Raw genomic sequence first — 20,296 nt, 5'->3', positions numbered from 1 at the left:
CTATGAACGAAGATTTTGTACTATAAATACTAGCAGGAGAAAAGCAGGAAATCAGGCTTTTTTTTCCCCTTCACCATTGTCTTGCAATCAAGAAAAAAAACCTCTCGTTTTGCGTGGTGCGCCTTATGACGTCATTTGAGCTCTCAAAGATGGCTGCGCCCATGATCGAATAAACCATGAATACCAATTCCGAAGACCAACTTTGTTTACATCATATGCATGTTGTTTTATCGCTCCTGATGTAACAGGACTTTCGACAGTTCATAGGCTTTCGGTTAAGTCCGTCAGCGTATGTTGTACGACACTCTGACGCCCGAATATGGCTGCTTCAAATGTGAACGTCGAAAAACTTGTGATTTTGAACAGGTATTTATTTGATCATTGAACTCATAAGTCAGGTTGTTTTTATGTGTGGGTTGTTGTTTTTTTATCATAATGTTGTGGTTGATATACATCATGTAATTCATTCAAATTTCTTATTGCATGTTATGTTTGTTTGGTTTATTTTTTCACGAGCATAAATATGAGATACATTTTGACTGTACACGTCTGCACAGATAGATTCATGAGCATCCTTCCCCCCACCCCACCACCACCCTCCCTCCATCCCCCATCCCCCATCTGGATGACAACGATGGTCATCATCGATCTCGATGGACACACCACCACACGTCTGCACACCCATGTAAATGACAAGAGATATATTTTGACTGTACACGTCAGCTGTACATCCCTGTTAATGAAAAGAATAGCGGAAAAGCTTCCATCTCCTCCCACCAAGTTTCACTTCCTGTTCAACATTCAGATCAACAGGAATTTAACCCTCAAAGTGCTGGATATAATAAAACATACTTCCAGAAATCATGCTTAAAACAAAGGGATAGTTTGCCTCCGCTACCTGTGCTCTGATTTGGGGCATTTGTATGCTTATCAGTAAGAATAAATAGGTAAACCTATACATTTTTGGAAAGTAGAGTGAATGAAGAATCAGATAAAAGTAAGAAAAAGGCTGTACCTTGTAAGTAGTTGGAGATATTCCACAGGATATAAACAACAAATTTTGCAAACTTGTTTTCCAAAAACGTCAACCACAATGTTTATAGGTATTTTCACATCTTTTATAGAGTCAAAATATCAAAATTGGCATTAAACTGTGCAGAAAATGTTCTGGCTGCAGAATCATGAAATGAATATAACTGAAACAATGAAATTATAAGCACTGTATTATTTGTTTGAGACACACCCACCGACGCCACGCACGCGCACATCTACAATACTTTATGCAATCACAGGCAAAAACAGAAATAAATGTTTTCTTTTAGCTCATGTTGCTTTCAAAAGCAGCAAGAATGCTTTAAATCAAAATAATTTCCAGTTTTCTAGCTTGATTTGGTCAAGAAATCACAATAGACCCATGCCTAACCCACTTTACCACCCCTCCCCACCCCCATCACCCACCCCCCAGTTTTTGTGGCTGGAGACACAAAACTGAATGAACAACAAGCAAGCCAGCATGCCCAAGTGTCAAAATAACAAAGCCATTTTCACCAGAATCCCTGTCAGCAAATGAATCATCACTAGTGACAAGGTCACTCATTTCCTGAGCTTTGTCAACTTCAGTGTCACTCATTGTTTACAAAAAATACGAAGATCTGGACTTATAAACTCGGCCAAAGTTTGTGCAAACACAAGCAGGGAGGCAGTAACACCAGAACGAGGCGGTTTTACGAAGGCTGCCGAGCATAGCCGTACGATGTCGGACCTTATGTAAACAGAGCCACGATCGTGGCCCATCGCACTTTACCGGGAAAGCCACGATCGTGGCTCATCGCGCTCTCCGGGCTAACCCTCAAAGTGCTGGATATAATAAAACATACTTACAGAAATCATGCTTAAAACAAAGGAATAGTTTGCCTCCGCTACCTGTGCTCTGATTTGGGGCATTTGTATGCTTATCAGTAAGAATAAATAGGTAAACCTATACATTTTTGGAAAGTAGAGTGAATGAAGAATCAGATAAAAGTAAGAAAAAGGCTGTACCTTGTAAGTAGTTGGAGATATTCCACAGGATATAAACAACAAATTTTGCAAACTTGTTTTCCAAAAACGTCAACCACAATGTTTATAGGTATTTTCACATCTTTTATAGAGTCAAAATCTCAAAATTGGCATTAAACTGTGCAGAAAATGTTCTGGCTGCAGAATCATGAAATGAATATAACTGAAACAATGAAATTATAAGCACTGTATTATTTGTTTGAGACACACCCACCGACGCCACGCACGCGCACATCTACAATACTTTATGCAATCACAGGCAAAAACAGAAATAAATGTTTTCTTTTAGCTCATGTTGCTTTCAAAAGCAGCAAGAATGCTTTAAATCAAAATAATTTCCAGTTTTCTAGCTTGATTTGGTCAAGAAATCACAATAGACCCATGCCTAACCCACTTTACCACCCCTCCCCACCCCCATCACCCACCCCCCAGTTTTTGTGGCTGGAGACACAAAACTGAATAAACAACAAGCAAGCCAGCATGCCCAAGTGTCAAAATAACAAAGCCGTTTTCACCAGAATCCCTGTCAGCAAATGAATCATCACTAGTGACAAGGTCACTCATTTCCTCAGCTTTGTCAACTTCAGTGTCACTCATTGTTTACAAAAAATACGAAGATCTGGACTTATAAACTCGGTCAAAGTTTGTGCAAACACAAGCAGGGAGGCAGTAACACCAGAACGAGGCAGTTTTACGAAGGCTGCCGAGCATAGCCGTACGATGTCGGACCTTATGTAAACAGAGCCACGATCGTGGCCCATCGCACTTTACCGGGAAAGCCACGATCGTGGCTCATCGCGCTCTCCGGGTTAACCTCTTCAGTCCCGGGCGTTATTTTCATTTTTGGCTTGTGCTTCCTATTTGCCAGGCAGTTTGTGAGAAAGATGATATATTTCACATTCTCTCGGAATATGTGTTATATAATGTTAATAACAACAGCTGAAATGAACTAGAAAATATATGAAAACTACATGTGTTGCCGTACATATTTACACATAGTCTGTAAATCCAAAATTCTGGAAATCTGCACATTTTCAGCCCATCATTCACACACAATTCAGACAATATCCACATTTCTTCCCCACCACTCCTGTGTGTGACTGATGGAGTGTATGTCCATGCCTTGTGAACACTATGAATTCCGTTCTGAGGGGAAAAATTGTGGATATTGCCACAGTTCCTTGACAACAGCAGTACAAATGTAGTCAGCAAACTGTTTCTTTTAGTAAGTCATTTCAAGAGAAATAGAAATTACACACATGTGCGCGCACCCACAGAGACACACACGTACACACGTGCGCATGCACGTTTCGCCAGGCTGTGAATGCCTGCACCAGCCCATCTGAGACCACCAGGATAATCAGATCACATACTGATTCAGTGCCATGCTAGCTGTAGCTTACAGTACAGACAAAACTCATTTACCCCACATTCTTCAGAGTGAGCAGAAAATAGCTGTAGACAGAACCCAAACACAAGGCTGATAGCCTGTGTACAGGTCATAAGTCAAAGCAGCAGCAGTAGAACTGTGACCATTTTGGCTTGTGTTGAAGACAAGACTTGACAGACTGGACCAGCCTGGAAATAAAGGCACAAACTTAAAAGTGTTTGAATGGGAAACCCTGCTTCACAGAGCTGAGATTCACAACCTATTGCATAAAGCCATCAAGGTCAAGTTGTTTAAACATGTAGTCTTCAGTGGTCAGTAGCTTGTACACTGCATAATTTGTGATAGTACTGTAAGATGGTAATTGCTGCTGTGGTCTCATTGTTGATCAGGAAGTCAAACTGCATCCAGTGGTCTTCAGGGCCACTGGGAAGCTCAGAAACCCTGCTCCTTATTCTCATCTTTGATTGAATTCATTCATTCAGCCACAATCACTATGTTGTCTGGTACCTGAGGCAATGGCAAGGGAACTTTTTTTTTTCTCTCTCTCTGTTGTGTTTGAGGGGCTCTCAGCAGTGTCTGGCCTTTTTTTTTTTTTTTCTTTTTTTAAATATATTTTCAGCTCTCTCCCCACTGTGATATACCAGGTTTCTTTGGGTTTGACTTTCAGCATCACTTCACAGATTACTTGAAATTGAGCATCATTGAGATTTTGTCTGAAAGACTTACATGTCTTAAACAGGCTATGTGAATGTATACACACACACATGGACTTGCGTTATAAACACACACACATACACACACACACATATACACACACACGCACACACACACACACACACACACACACACACACACTTCACATTTTTATTAAAGAATAAAGGACCCCCATCCACCCCCAAAGTGGAGAATGACTGCAAACATGGCGGGTGTAAAAAAGGTCATACATGAAAAAGCCCTCTTGTGTATATGAGTGAATGTGGGAGTCGCAGCCCATGAACGAAGAAGAAGAAGAACAATGGAGGAAAAAAGCAAAAATCTTAAAAGAAATTATATTTCAACAGGTTTGAAAAAGGCATTGGTTTGCTGCCTCTGGTCTTCTATCTTCCGCTTGGAATTGTGCTGACCATTGTCCGATGTTTCATCTTTCTCCATGCTTTGTTGGTGTTCTACTTTCTCTCCAACATCTCTTTTGTAAAGAAGTAAGTATTAATTCTTTTTTTCTATTTTTCAGTTTGTATGGTTTGGTTCCTTAAACTTTTTTCTTTTAAATTCTTATCCCTACGCAGGAGTTATTTTGAAATAGCATCTTTTGTTATATTCTAACTAATATGAATTGGGTCTATACTCTATACTCATTCAGAGTTGGAGTGATCTTTTGCACAGCTAGGCCATATGCTGGTTTTTATAATGTAATGTCACCATGGTCACTTTGGTTATGCACATGTTTGATAACAATATTTAACAGTATTGTTCCAATATAAACACGGTCACCAGCATTCCATAATGGTATTGTTCTATGCAGTGTTACTGTTATGCTTTATGGTCAGAAAAGTACATGAGATCGGATCATCTCTGAAAAAAGAACATGTTCAGAGGCACTTTATCTGCTGGAACACCTGTTTCGAACAATACTATCAAAAGACACTCTGGTATGTCAATTTCCTTCATCCTCAAATTCCTCTATCCCTGATATGGCCCCATGTGATGCAAGGCAGTAACTTAAGCATCAATGATGATAATTCTTCCCTCCATCCCAGATATGGTCCTGGGCTATGAGCAAAAATGATATAGTATTTCTGGACCATAATTAGTTTAGACAACAATGATAATTCTGGACTATTACTAGTTTAGATAACTTATGATAATAATTCTGGACTATAAGTTATTGTCCAGAATTATTATCATTATTATATGAACTAGTCCTTGTCCAGAACCATCACTGTTGTCTTAAGCTATGACTAGTTCACACAACAGTGATAAATCTGGACTATAAGTACTAAACTAGTTTAGACAACGATGATGATATTTATTTCTTCCATCCCTGATATGGCCCTGTGTGGTAGTCTGGGCTATAACCTGAAATGAATTCTTCCATTGCTTTTGATGAGGAAAACATTACATTGTCTTGCTTGTCGTTTTAAACAAAACCGTGACCATGCATGATAAAAGCACTGACCGGGCACTGTGTGTGTGTCTGTGGTCTGCAGCATACTGTTGCGTGTGATGTTCATGGTGTGTGGCCTCGTCGTGACCACCGATGGAAGTCTGCACACAGATCGTCACAACTTGGTGCTGGTGGCCAACCACATGACCAGCCTTGACCCCTTCATCCTTAACCTTGTGATGCGCTACATTCTGGTGAGTGGGTGTGTTTGGTGACTGTGTTAATGAAATTGAAAACTGCTGATGTGAGAAAGGAAAATAACCAGTGAAAGTGAGTTTCAGAGTCAGTTTCGCTAAGAGGCGTCACTGCATGTATACGGACAAATCCATTTTCACTACAGCACATGCCTGACCATCAGCAAAACCTAACAGACTAGTCAGCCTTGAGTGCATGCATTTATAAACATATATTGAGTATATTTCTTCTGTGAAATTTTAGTCAGAGGACGTCACTGTTGTTGCCATGAGTTCTTTTTCAGTGCGCGAAACGCATGCTGCACATGGGAACTCGGTTTATCACCTCATCCGAATGACTAAATGTTCAGCTTGATTTTCCAGGCAAACTTGGGAGAAATGTTGAGACCTGGATTCAAACCCAGACTCTCATGGACACTGTATTGGCAGATAAGCGTCTTGACCATTCTGCCACCTTCCCCCTTGACAGCATGAATGAAAACTGGTAATGTGAGAACAGGATAATACGCAGTGTCAGTAAATTTTTGTTTTCCTTTTCCATGATGATTGATGTGTCATCTCGCGAGTCTCTGACATCTTCATCGTTCACAGTGAACCTCAATGATATGTACTAGTTATTGATCAGGAAAGGCATAAAGATTATTCATTTATTGCTATTTCTCTTGTGTCTTGAAATGTTATATTTTCTGAAAATGTTTTCCTTTTACAGTATGATTGCTAGGTATATAGCATTAAATCAGGGAAGGGTGTATCAGTTATTCATTATTCATTTTTATTTCACTTTCTTATAAAATCTGTTGATGGTTTGAATGAGCCAAAAGAAAGTTTTGTTGCGTATGAATCAAACAATAAAGTCTTTAGTACTAAAGCGAATGTGTAATTGTGTGTTTGTGTGCTTTATAAAATACTGTGGAGATTTCAGACATTTTGATACAATGAGAAATTATTTAACATTTCTTGAAGAGAGCATTGTGTTTGTGTTTCTCTCCAGATGGTAGAGCATTCCTGGAGTGGTGAAAATTTTACTCAACTTTGCAGTCAAGTGACTGTCTCAGGGCAGATGAGCAAAGACGACAGGGTGCAGTTCATAATGAAAAAAACAGAAGGTTGGTTCATGGCATCATTTACCTTCTGGTCTGCTGTCTGTGTCTTGTGAGTCTTGTGAAGAGAAAGCAGCAAAGATGTCAACTTGTTACGTCATGCACACATACACCCCTGTAAAGATTATCTTATCAGTCTTTATACTGTTATTAAGATGTGAACAGTCCAAATAGGAAGAGTATTACTCACAATGCCCAAAACTTGAAAAAATTGACAGGCATGCATGGAAAAACAAAAAACAAAAAAGCAAGTAAAGGGATGCAACCCATCCAACTTTCAAGAGAAAATTGTACATCAACTCGGGTGGTTTCCCATTGGCCCATCCCATGTGATGCAAAGATGGAAATAGGACTAGAAGTTCATGTATCCAAAAGGAATACAAAATATGAGATATGTCATATATGCAGTGGCAGAAAACTGGTTAATAGCAAATCCATTGGGGGGAAAAAAAACAAAGGAATTCATTTTAAACAAAAGGACTTTCCTCTTAACAGTGGTAAAATAAAGCATGAGGCAAAGACTGTCTTACTGTTTTGATAGTACACACATGTAAAGCACATGAATAACATTTATCTCATTTATCATAGGATGTGTGTGTGCCCCCCAAAACTGTATGAAAGGCAGTACTCTTTCCAGAGCAGTGAACATTGATGCAGAGATCACCAACAGAATTGCCACAGTCAGTGCCACCTGTGGGAGATTCTGCAAGAATGTATGGGAGCAGAAATGACTCAGCCTTACTTCCAAGCTGAAGGTCTACCAAGCAGTGGTACCCACCACCCTTCTCTGTGCCAGCAAGACCTGAACTGTCTACCACAGACAGTTCAATCAGTTCCACTTGAGCTGCCTCTGCAGACATCTTCTTCCGCCTCCACTGCAGCTCCTACCCACTTGTATCCCATATGTGGGCGAGCTTTCTGAGCCTGAATTTGGCCTCACCAGTCACCTCCAGACCCACAACCACAGATCTGACACTGAAGTCATGGTCATCTTCAACTCTGAAGGATGGACAACAATAACAATGTCATATACATTAGAAATTTTTTTTTTTTTAATTCAAAAAAACTGTAAAAGTTAGTAGTTATGTCTCATTTATTGTGACTGCTCTGATTACTGTTCATTACATTGGATTTTCTCCTCAGTCATACACTTACATTTCTGTTTCAGAATCCAAGGTTCCTCTTCTTTTCTTCCCTGAGGGCAGAAGAGCCAACAGCGCATATGGACTACTTAAGTTCAGGTAAATTATTTGAAAGACAGCTTAAAACCAAGGAGTCTTGGTTATGTATTCATGTGAAAGAGAACCTCTGTGTGTGTGCGTTTGTGTGTAGTGTGTGGGCGTGTGCATGCATAAAATAATGAACTTAAGTGAAGTGAAGGGTCTCATTGGAGACAGCTTGATAGTCCTGTATGAACAGCTTTATATTCTTTTCCTTCATGATGCAGCATGTCATGAAGCCATGGAAATGAGGTGTCACCACAAGATACAAAACATCAGATACACTTATCACATCATCAGTGAACAAGTTTGCCAGACCATCAAGCAGTACATTGCACTTCAGGAAGAACTGCTGATATCAGTTAAGAAAAGAAAGCAACAGTGGTATGGCCACATTACAAGATCCAGTGGCTTGCTAAAACAGTCCTCCAAATAACTGTTGAGGGAGAGACAGAGGAAGAGATAGAAAGAAACAACAGACTTACAAAATTGTAGAATGGACAGGGAAGACATACGCAGAGACCCAGTCTTTGACACACAACCAACAGAATTTTGGAGGAATTTGGTGAGCACTTCTTTGTGGCACCCCAATGACTCTTCACAGAGTTGAAGGAAAGAAGAAGACCACACACACACACACACACATGCACACACACACACACACACACACACACACACACACACACACACACACACACACTCTTACTCACTCAGTCTCTCTCTCTCCCTCTCTCTCTCTCTCACTGTCTTACACACACAGATTTATATATTTATAATATATATATATATATATGTCACAGCTGGTGAAATGTGAATATTGTGTCATTTCAGGGTGCTTCCATTTGAATTAGGTGCTGCAATTCAGCCTGTAAGTCTGTTTACTTTGTCTGTGCATGTGTCTGTGTGACGTATGGATGTGTGTGCATGCATGTATGTGTTTGCATTGATAACAAGGAATTGAGTTTCACTTTTTTAACCCCTAGGCTGCCTGCATGACGAGATAACTCGTCATGGCAAGCATGTATGCTTCGCTGCCTGCATGACGAGATAACTCGTCATCGAAATATTCTGACTTTTCCCTGGTTTGCATTCACTTCCTTGGCAAAAATAGTGGTAGCTTTAGCCTGGGGAATCTCTCTAGATTCTATTCATAGCTAGAAACCCCATCTACGTCATGAAGCAGTCCTTTATTTGAACGTTTTGGTTGGGTCACTGTCCAAGTGTTTGCCTGACTTCGCTCCTCGCTCGCTAAACAAAATGTCGGACTGACGCTGTGCTCAAGACATGCGATCGTGACGAACTAAATCAACCATGATTTCTTTCTTTAGCTGATGCTCAGAAAGAATTGAAGCGTAAATTCGAAGGAGAAGATAGTGATGAACATTTATAGGACGATCTGATAGAAAATAAATGAATAATGAAGAGAGTGGCCAAGATGCAACTGTCAGTGAGTGATGCCTGCTGTACACATGTTAGCAGATGACAGATGACCGAATTAGCAGCAGAGCGATATTCTTGGCACGCAGCCAACGCGGTCTGATGAGAACAGAATCAAGTGATCGTGTGAGAGGGGTGAGGAGGAGGGGGGTGGAGACTGAGGGGGCGTGGCTTCACATCCATCTTATCACTTGGAGAAGTCACAATGTATTGTGTTTCTAAATCTTAAAAATATATATATATATTGTGGTTGTTCTAGTATGATTTTGTGTTTGCAGATATCCATTTGTCCAGAAAATATGATGTTTTTGTGCAAATTACCTGACTAATGCTTGTAATGAACAAGTTGAAAATGTGACAAAAAACAAAACACTGATTTCAAAACAACAGCATGTCACTAAAAATATATAAAATGGGAAAACAGCATGTGTTTTGTATTCTTTATTCATTTACCTTTCAGAAAATATATACTTTTATGGGTCTTTCTCCAATAACAAAGAGCACAGAATTTTTTGAAAATTTATACCCGTTTTTTTTTTTTAAACCCTGGCAAATAGATTTCACTTAAATCTTATTTTCCTGGCAGCGAAAGGGTTAAGTAAACAATTTTTTGCAGTAACAAAATGAAACAAAAAATTGTCACTTTCAAGTCCAAAGTTCTTCATGCAGTATCTTGACATTTGAATAACAGTTTTGATCAAGATATATGATAATGACTCATAGTGATATTTTCATAAAACAAGAATACTAAATTCATATGAAAGAGAGGAAACATGTTTTCCTTTTCATGTTGTTCATCCTCTGAGACAACAGATGATCAGACTACAGCATCTTTTTCTTTTCTTTTCTTTTTTTCACTCTTTTTCATAAATGCTTGTGAATTTGCCTGTTCACACTTTTCTCTTTATCAGTTAGTGTATGATATTTTGTTTTGTCAATGGATATCCTCTTTTTGATAATGCTGATTCTGTTTTCAGATTGGAATCATAGCCAGGAGATGGTTTTTCGACATCAGTATTGTAAGTACTCTTGACACACACACACACACACACACACACACACACACACACACACACACACACACCCCACTCCAACACCACCAAGAGAGAGAGAAAGGGAGACTTTTACATTTATAAAGCAAAACATACACTCATTTCTAGGTGAGAAACATAAGATTTAGAAATAATCATATTGTCAGAATGAATTTACAGCAGCAATACACACAACATTAAAAGAAAATGCACACATAAATCTAAATAATGAATATAGTAAATTTGACAATGTTGTCAGTGTTTTTTTGTTCCTCCATAAATCAGTGATGATTATGATTGTCTTGACAGTGTCATTAATGTTTTTTTTCTTCCTTTTTTGTGTTCTCCCCTACAGTCCACATTCAACAGTCCTTGGTGGATGGACCTGCTGATCACTTTTTTTGTTCCTTTCACAGTCTTCAGTATCAAGTAAGAGCCTGTTTGTTCTTCTTTTTCTTCTCCTTCTTCTTATGTTATTTTTTTAAACTTCTTCCTTTGTTTTTTTAAACCTTCCACAGTGGATCCCTACCCACCCACTTCCTATTCTTCTTCAGTTTAACGTCTTTCCACTTGAAGTGATATTAGTACTTCCTATTCTATGCAACAATATCTTCCAAATATTTGCTTGTATTTTTATGTTGAATATTATTAGCAACTTATCATTTACTGATTCCCCATCTGCTGAATAGATTTTATCTTCTTCTCACTGATACTTTTTTTTGGTTGGTTAATACACCATCTTGTGGGAGGGAGGGGGGGGATGCAGCAAGGGGGGGGGGGGGGTAGTGGTGCTATTTTAACCTCAGATTTTCCTGCAACATCAAGAGATCCATCAATGGCGCTTTTTTTCTGGACCCTGTACTTGGAGTGAGCTTCCTCTTTTACTTTATTAAATCACTGCACTCAGCTCTTTCAATTCTGACTTTAAAAACTCCCCACCTCGAAAATAACCGCCCCTTCTTCCCCCTGCCTCTTCCTGGTCTACAGCTTGCTTAGATTTCTATGTACATGTATTTATAAGTATTGTCTTTCCTTCCTCTCAGTCAGATCTATATGCATGTGAATAAGTGGTATGGAAGCACTTTTGTTTGTCTCTGCACAAGATTCAGCAGGATGTGAATACTTATTATTTATTTATTTAATTATTCCAGACATGATGGTGTGCAGGTACCTGCCCCTGACGGAGTGTCGGGACTCAGAGAGCAGTGAACAGTTTTCGGAGCGCGTGCAGTCCAACCTGGCCAAAGGGCTGGGCGTGGCAGCCTCTGACGTCACACTGGCCGACGTCAAGGAGTTTGTGAAAAACGGACGGCAGGCCAGACCTGTGGCAACATCCATGTCACGGTCTCCGTCGTCTGCTTCCAGTGAGTTGTTGGTGGTCTCTATGCCACGTCCTTTAATCTCCAGTGTGTGTGTGCCTGTAGCTTGCTGTGTTTTCTGTGACTGAGGGGACACACTGGTGGAGGAAGGGATGGAGGGAACATTGGGGCTGGTTGTGTGTGTGCATTCTGTACTGTGTTTCTGTTACCTGTTGTCCGTTACGTCCCGGGTTCTGTGTTGTTCTTTCATCCCACAGGGTGATGTGACAGAATCGATTAGATGTTGGACTTCTGATCCAGTGTTCATCAGGGCTTGAGGTTCTGTTTCTGCATGGTGTGGTCTTTGGAAAGGCACTTTCCTCTGATTTTCCTGATTTCAGTTTGGGATGGTTGGTGAAATGAGGGGATTGGGCCCAGCACTTGATTTTTGTGCCCTGTGTTGTTGATATTTGTCACCTGTTTTTCACCTGTATTGTTAGTGCTTTGTGTCCTTGTGCTAAGGAGGCAGAGCACATTATAAATAACCCCCTCCCTCCACGCCCTTTAAAAAAAAAAAAGAATTTGACCAGCCGCCGTGGCAAAGTGGTTAGCGTCACAGAATGACGGCTGGGAGGACGCGGGTTCGAATCCCAGTGGAGGTGGGGTTTTCGGCCCGTGGCCGGCTCCTACCCAGAGTTGAGTGTGCTGTGGGCTTAAATGGGGAGACTGGGACCACACAGTCGAGTGTCATCTATTTCAAGGATGCATCTTTGGGTGTGTTGCTCAAATTACTTGACCAACACTGCAAGTGTCTGTATCTCTCGGGCCTGGTTAACGCCGGGATATCATTATGACAGGAAGCGTAGAGTACAGCCTTGTCACGCAGTCCCAAACCGAAATGGACCTCCATGGCAACATCGTCATCGTCATCCTCCTCCTCCATCATCATCAATATAGACAAAACAGTCTCAAAGTCTGTGGTCTTTCATGCCCTGCTCTCATGGTGACCTCAGTTTCGATATCCCTCCACTTCTGTGCTTGGGGTGAGTCCTGTCAATGTCTTCAGTGTCAGCAGATTCATGGGGGGCTCTTGTTGGAGGAACGTGGTGGCGGTCTCCACTCTGGGAGGGACACTCACTCAGTCTGGCTCCGCAACTAAGCCATTATTGTCGTTAGTAGGGGGCGTAGTAGGTGGTGTCCTAAGTACGTTAAATCAGAGCAGGCACCACTGAACACCACCGAAGTGACACAGCAGTGCAGGGTCTCCTCTGGTGTGTGGCCTCCTGGTCACCTAACATCGATGGTTCCCTGCAGACTGCCGACGCTGATACTGTGACAGACGAACCCGGGTGTGGCAGTGTATGGGGGAATCTAAATGAGCGGTGTGGGAGTAATGCCACTGAAATGGTGCAGATGATGGGGCAGCAAAAAAAAAAAAAAGAATTTGATACTTTTTATGGTATGTTTAACAGACACTGTTTTTTTGTTTTGTTTATTTAATGTATTTTTTTTTTAAAGAGCACAGTTTTAATTTTTGTTTATTTTTCTGTTTAAAGAGCAGACCCCCAGTCCATCACCGGATGCACAGAAAACAAAACCAGAAGTGGAAGTGGCGTCGTCAGATCCTGAACTGAATGTGATGCTGAAACAAGTGAAAGATGTTCTGCAGCATGCCAGCAGCCAGGCTGTGCTCAAAGACCTAGGTAATTGAGTGCAAGTGGTTGTGAAAGCTTTCATAATCTTGGGAAAAGAAACGAAAAACAAGAACCCAAACCTTTATGGCTCAAGTGTGATTCCAGCTGAACGACAAAACAGGGGATGGCAAGGGGAGGGGATGATGATGATGATGATGATGTTTTATTGAAGAAACATATAAGGTTCATTTCAATGGGGAGTCGGGGGATAGGTCATTCAGCGTTAAAAAAAAGAAATCATTTTTAAGTAGACAGACATTGTCATGAAACGTAGTAGGGGATAATTCACACTAACAACACGAGTATCAGAATGGAATGCTGCGATGCAAATTGGACGGCGACTTCAGCGTGCACGCTCTAAGCGCAATTTAAAAACTCTATACAGACAGCGTGAAAGCTTTGACACGGTCTCATCGTCATCAGCTCCCATCGGTGCAGGCAAATTATGAGTCTCTGACTCCACCAGAAAGAACTCATTGCGTAAAGCTACATAAGCTGAACAGACAAACAAAACATGGTTTTCATCTTTGATTTCAAGCTTACACATTGTACACTGTATCTGCTGAGGGAATAAATCTGCTTGGTACCGAAACCTATGAGAGTTAATGGGTTAAAAGCCAAATCTAAATTGAGCATATGCAATCTTGTAACAGTGTAATTGTTTACAATCCACATATGGCTCAACCTTGAATATTCTTTTGAGCTGGGCATAAAATTCAAAGCACTGGCTAGTCTGTATCCCTTCTTCCCATGCCTGTAAGAAACTACTTACCAGTCTCTCTCTCAAGGTAGTCGCGCCTACCTACGCCTACGCCTTGCTATTGCCACGCTTCAAAGAGGCTGTTGTCCCGTAAGAGGTTCTTGAGGTGAAACACAAGATTTCTTGCCTGATTCACTCATTGCACATGACATTAAATAGGCCTTGTGAGGGAGTCGCTCTGGTGACATAGTGATCAAGCAAAGCCAGCACTTAACAAATCTCACTGCTGAGGTTACATACAAAGGGTATCTACCCAAATCTCCATGGATCATCTTGTTAGGAGTTTGCTGGCCAACACGTAACAACCTCTTACATGCAAATAAGTGTACCTTTTCCAGACAACTATACTGTTGAAATCCCCATATTTCAGCACCAAACATCAATACTGGCAAAATCTGACAATCAAAAATCTTAAAAAAGACATTGACTGGCACATCACCCAGTCTGAAAAGACACCTTAAGATACATGCTGTCCTAATCTTAGCTGCTAGCTCACTGGTCGCCTGAGCAAGTGAAAGTCTGGTAGTGAAAATCAGCCCTAAATATTATGGGGGAGGGGGAAGAGATGGAGTGTGATGCGTACATATAATTATCCAAGTCATTTTTTTGTTCGCCTTCAGAAACAAGTGTTTGTGAAATTGAAAGTTGTTTACTGGAAACGAAGCAGTTTTATCTCAAGCAGTGCACATCGATCAGCATTTCATTGTTTTATGATCCTAGATCTACTAGAGTTTCATACTTTCACTGTCTTCATCATGACTTTTCGGCTTTGAGTCCACAAAGGGTAGTGATAACTTCAGTGCGAATGGGATGGAATGGCAAATGTCTGTCATGTACAAAAATGATTTTATCCTTGGCATAAAATGAAGCATATCATACAAGAGTATATTCATGATTTCAACCTTGATGTATGTTAAGTCCAGACTGAATCAGTAAATTCTCCTGTAACTACAAATTCTCTTTAACACCAATATTTAGAATGCACAGTGCTGATTTTTATCTCAGTGTTAACAAATGCAAGTGAAATTTGCTTTCATGATTGAAAACACTTTTATTGTACTTTGCTAATGTGAATTTTGAAATTAGACTAATGAAATGTGGATTCACATTTGTGGTACCCTGTCATCACTACAGTTACTGTTCATTACTTTGTTTCTGTATATTCCAGAGCAAACCCGAGATGTGGATACGACCATAACCAATATTCTGGAGGGTCGTGTTGATATTCAGCCCAAAACACCAGATGCTCAGCCTGAGTCACTGCAGAAAGAGGTGAGTTTCTCCACTGTCACAGGCTGATGTAAATGACAATGGAACTGTCATAATGCAAGCATCATTGAGGACAGGTCACATGTCAGAAATGCATTTTTGTTTCAAACCAGCCGAATCTTGTTGCTTATAACAACTACAAGTCAGGTTACGTTTTCTATCATATGTATTGAAACATGTCAGAACATGTTGCATTGCTAGGAGATGGAATTTCTGAATGTTTTCTTCTCTCAACATATTCTGATTAAAACTTTTTTTGTCATCCAATCTGGAGTGGGGTGCTGGCCTAGTGGTAAAGCATCTGTGCAGGAAGCGATAGAATCTGAGTGCACTGGTTCAAATCCCACAGTCACGGGTATTTTCTCCCCCTCCACTAGACCTTGAGTGGTGGTCTGGACGCTGGTCATTCGGATGAGACGATAAACTGAGCTCTGGTGTGCACCATTAACTCAGCACACATAAAAGAACCCATGGCAACAAAGATGTTTTCTCTGGCAAAATTATGTAGAAAAATCCACTTTTATAGGGAAACAAGCAAAATTGCAGGCAGGAAAAAAAAAAAAAAAATGACGGTGTTTTCAGTGTAGCAACATGCTCTCCCTGGGGAGAGCAGCCCGAATTTCACACAGTCTGTTGTGACAAAAAGAGTAATACAATACAAATATCTGTCCTCCAGGTGGATGCGTCTACCTTCAAGGCAGCCAGTTTCCCCAAGTCAGCGCAGGCACGACACCTGTCGCTGCAGGAACGCAAACAGGCCATGCTGGAGGAGGCCAGGAAGCGCTACAAAGAGAAACACGGCCTGCACTGACCGCCACGCCCCTACCCCCCCTCCTCTTCCCTCCCCCCTCCCTCTGCCTGTCTGGCTGAATGTACATGGGTATCTGATGTGCTTGGTGTATGCAAAATCATAATGCAGCATTTCTGACCTATTATCGCAAACGTGAAAATGTCACCACTGTCTGCTTAAGTGGTTGAATGGTTGTTTATATTTCCGGGTATGAATCGAAAGGGAAGAATGGGCTGAAGCAACAACTGGGACTTGAACTGTGGGTAGTTATGAGATATAACTGATTATGTTTATTTGTCTGATAAGTTGATAATATCTGCAAGAGTCATGATATGTTTCATGCATTGTATTTATTTCAGAAATAATGTCATATTAATATTTACTTTATTCGTGTTTACTTCTTTACAAATTGTCTGCTGTCAGTGTGAGATTTCTTGATTTGTGTGTGTATTTTCTTTAGTAGGTATGAGACTTTGTGACTGAACATTGTGTGAAATAAACATTGTGAAATATGTCAGTGGGTCAGGTTCATGTGTCATTGTCTCAGCATTAGAAAGATATTGAATCAGACCTGTTAGATATTTTAGTTCTAGATTTGTTATTGTTGAAATAGTCTATCTGGCTGAAATTAAATTCACATTGAACAAAATAAGAAATAATCAGGGTCACAAGGACTGATTATATGAAATTCAGAAACCACCCGGAAGATATATATATATATCCGCTCATACCATGCAACATAAGTAGCATTTCAGGTTCTGGAGATGCAGCTATGTTTACACTTATAACATCCATGTTTCATTTTGCTTTTCACACTGCTGCTAACAGGTGTATCATAACTGACAAGAAAGTTCACTTTGTGACCTAATAATGATAATGATGATAATGTACATTGCATGAACACTTATGACCACTCTCTCTCTCCCTCCACAATCACCCCTCTTCTCTCATTTCTGATATATGCAAAGTGAGGTGGCAGGCATGGGGCAGTGTTGTAGATGTAGGAATGGGAAGTGCTTTCACGCCATTTAACCTTTCCACATGTTATAAAGTGAACAATGACAAATGCAGTCAGCCTGAAAAGAAAGCATGCTCTATTAAGTCTGAATTCACCCGTTGATTAACCCCATGACTGTTGCATCAGTGAAATGAGATCATTGTGGCACCCTTTTGAAGTGCAGTCTCTTCGTTTTGTGCACCTTTCAATGGCGTCATTGATTCTGCAGAACAAATGTTATGCAAACCAAAGAGGAGATGTTCAAATAAACAATAGTGACTTACAATCCTGACTTGTAAGGTTTGTCTTAACTCAGTGAGCTGACAGCCCTTCACTGATGAGCTTTCTCGTTGGCAGCAGTCATGGGGTTAACAATGCTCACTTGCTACGCATTTTTTTAATGTGGACGCCAGGCACCAGTCAGAAGATGAACTCAAAACAACAGAGATGTTCTCTCAGTCAAGTGGCAACACAGAAGGCTGGGATGGGAAGGTCACACATCACCATTTCAGTAGCCGCTCTGGCAGATTTGGTTAGGCATCGGACTTCTGATCCAATTTTCACCAGTGATCAGTGTTGGAGAGCCCATTTTGGTGATGTGTTCTTGTGAAAGGCACTTATTTTTCTCATTCAAACCACATGTGAATGGGTACCTGATTTCGGTTGGGGAAGGTTAAAACGGCAGGAGAGGATTGAGCCCTGCCTGTGCCACGCCCTAGACACTGGCCATGAATTGACTGCCCCGGTGGCCTGGAGGCTGTTGGACTTTAAAACTTTTTTCTTTTTTTTTCTAACATCACCATTTCACTTCTTTTGCACAGCAGGATTAAAAATCAGATCATAATTTGAAAGAATATGAAGGAAGCACAGACCCCACATATGGTTGAACTGGATCTCAGGTGTTGGGTAAGCTTGGGGCATTTAACTGCCTCGGACATTCACCTCAGTCATTGAGGACTTTCAGAATGTGTGCATTTATTATTGGTAATTTTTCTCTCACACACACCCAGATATTCATTTTACGTGCATACATATACACTCAAAATATTATTTTATTTGCATGCATGCATACATACACATACACACCCAAATGTTGGTTATTTTACTTGAATATACACACATAAGTATCAGGTTACTTGCACACACACACACACTCAAATATTGATGTTTTTTTTTCCTCGCACAGATATCAGTTGTTTTTCTTCAACAGTCACTCTCAGATATGGGTTATTTTGCTTATACACACACACACACCCTTTTCCTCTGATACATTTATCAAGTACTGCAGTTAAACAGGGTCTGTCTCCTTTAGTCTTCTACCTTCAGTTTTCCTTTTCAAAGTTAAGACCAAAAGTGATGTGAGTCATTATACTTCAGTATTTAGACCATTGCCATATTATACCTTTGCCATGTTTGAATCTTTCTGTATGTTATATAGGATGTTTGCGATGACATAACTGCTTTGCTTGTCAGAAAATGTTTGGTGCCTGGTGTTCAGTAACTTGACTGAATGCAAGAAATTTTCTTCTCATTGCATATAACTAGTGTTTTATGATGGACTGCTACCTATGCTCTGGATGAAAACTAGTAAATTAGTCTGTTCGTGTTTCTTGTGAAACCATGCATGATTTCCTTCTTCTAGAATGCTGGTGAATGTTAAAAAAAATATTTAAAAACTTCTAAACTTGCATATCTGCCCATGCATAAAATGAGCAGGAAACAGATGAGTCGCAATTGATTGTGTGATTAAAATAGCATAGCACGGTTGTTTTGACTGAAATGTTCATTATCTGTTACATTGAGCTTTTCTTCTAACAGTTGTTGAGCTTTTTGTCTGACAGTTATTACCTCCATAAGGAATCAAATATTAAGTGATCAACCAGCCAAAAGTATGTGAAGTGTGATATTAAAGCAGTATAATGTTGGAGAGGATGGCATCTTCTTTTCTTTTTTTAATTCAAAACCAGTTAGGTTGAAATAATAGTACCAAACTGCGAAATTAAATACACTTTAACACCAGAAGTGGTGGAGGTTGATGATTAATGTCTGGAGCATTACTGAGGCAGTGGGGTTGTTTTCCAGCACTATTTTTAAGCCTCCAGGAGTGAAACCTCTTTGAGCTGTTTGTTTCCACATAGCTTTGTGTGTGGATGACCACCATTCTTATTGACATGTACCTGTGCACACAGAAAAACACACACTCCTCTAAACACATGATGTGTGCATACATTATTGTATAATGGCTAACTGTTTCCGGTATTGGCATTAAGGTAAGTTTACTGATAAAACGATATTGTGAAAAATGTCAGAACCATGTAACAGTTTGACTGTAAGTGTAAGTCAGCTGAATATGAGTCACGTTAGTTTTCATTGGTGTAGGTTCTCTAATGTGGATACATACAGAAGAAAATTTCCAAACTTTCTTCCATAGACACATTAGTTCATCCAGTATTTACTCAGGCAGGTGTATAACTGTATAAATAACATCTGTTCATAACCCATTGTATCTGCTTTGATTGTGCTGATGATGGTTTTGACTTTGTGTGAATCTGTCAACTGGCCAGAAGGAAACCGACTCCTATCTTTGTATACTTTCACTTCATTTCAACGTGTTGATTTCTGAGATAATAGAATCTTTACTGTTGGTATGGGAGATTATTCCATTTGTTGAATTATAAAATTTTATCCTCTCTTGCTGTTTTATGTGATGAATTAATAAATGTCCAAAACATTACAAAAGTATTTGTTTAGGTTGTTATTTTTTCCTCTTTGGTTGGCTTTGTATTTGTGTGTTTTCTAAATTTTCCATCTCCTGTCTGTAAAGGGTAAAACCATACACTCAGAAAGGTACAACTTGGATTATTCTATTCTACTCTCAATAGCTTGTTTGTGTA

General features: G+C 40.1%; 1 protein-coding gene across 1 annotated transcript; it reads left to right on the top strand.

Moving 5' to 3' along the window:
• Positions 1-149: 149 nt before the first annotated feature.
• LOC143293798 (lipid droplet-regulating VLDL assembly factor AUP1-like) lies at positions 150-20,135 on the top strand. The gene is made up of 12 exons (XM_076605050.1): positions 150-366; positions 4,510-4,647; positions 5,656-5,806; positions 6,798-6,912; positions 8,075-8,147; positions 8,958-8,994; positions 10,541-10,582; positions 10,950-11,023; positions 11,762-11,958; positions 13,449-13,595; positions 15,515-15,618; positions 16,292-20,135. The coding sequence occupies exons 1-12, from the start codon at positions 320-322 to the stop codon at positions 16,424-16,426; spliced, it is 1,260 nt and encodes a 419-aa protein (XP_076461165.1). The 5' UTR covers positions 150-319; the 3' UTR covers positions 16,427-20,135.
• The last annotated feature ends 161 nt before the right edge of the window (positions 20,136-20,296 follow it).

This window comes from Babylonia areolata, chromosome 19 (genome assembly GCF_041734735.1).
Source record: "Babylonia areolata isolate BAREFJ2019XMU chromosome 19, ASM4173473v1, whole genome shotgun sequence".
Taxonomy (NCBI): Eukaryota; Metazoa; Mollusca; class Gastropoda; order Neogastropoda; family Buccinidae; genus Babylonia; species Babylonia areolata.
This window is presented reverse-complemented; position numbering and strand designations above follow the sequence as displayed.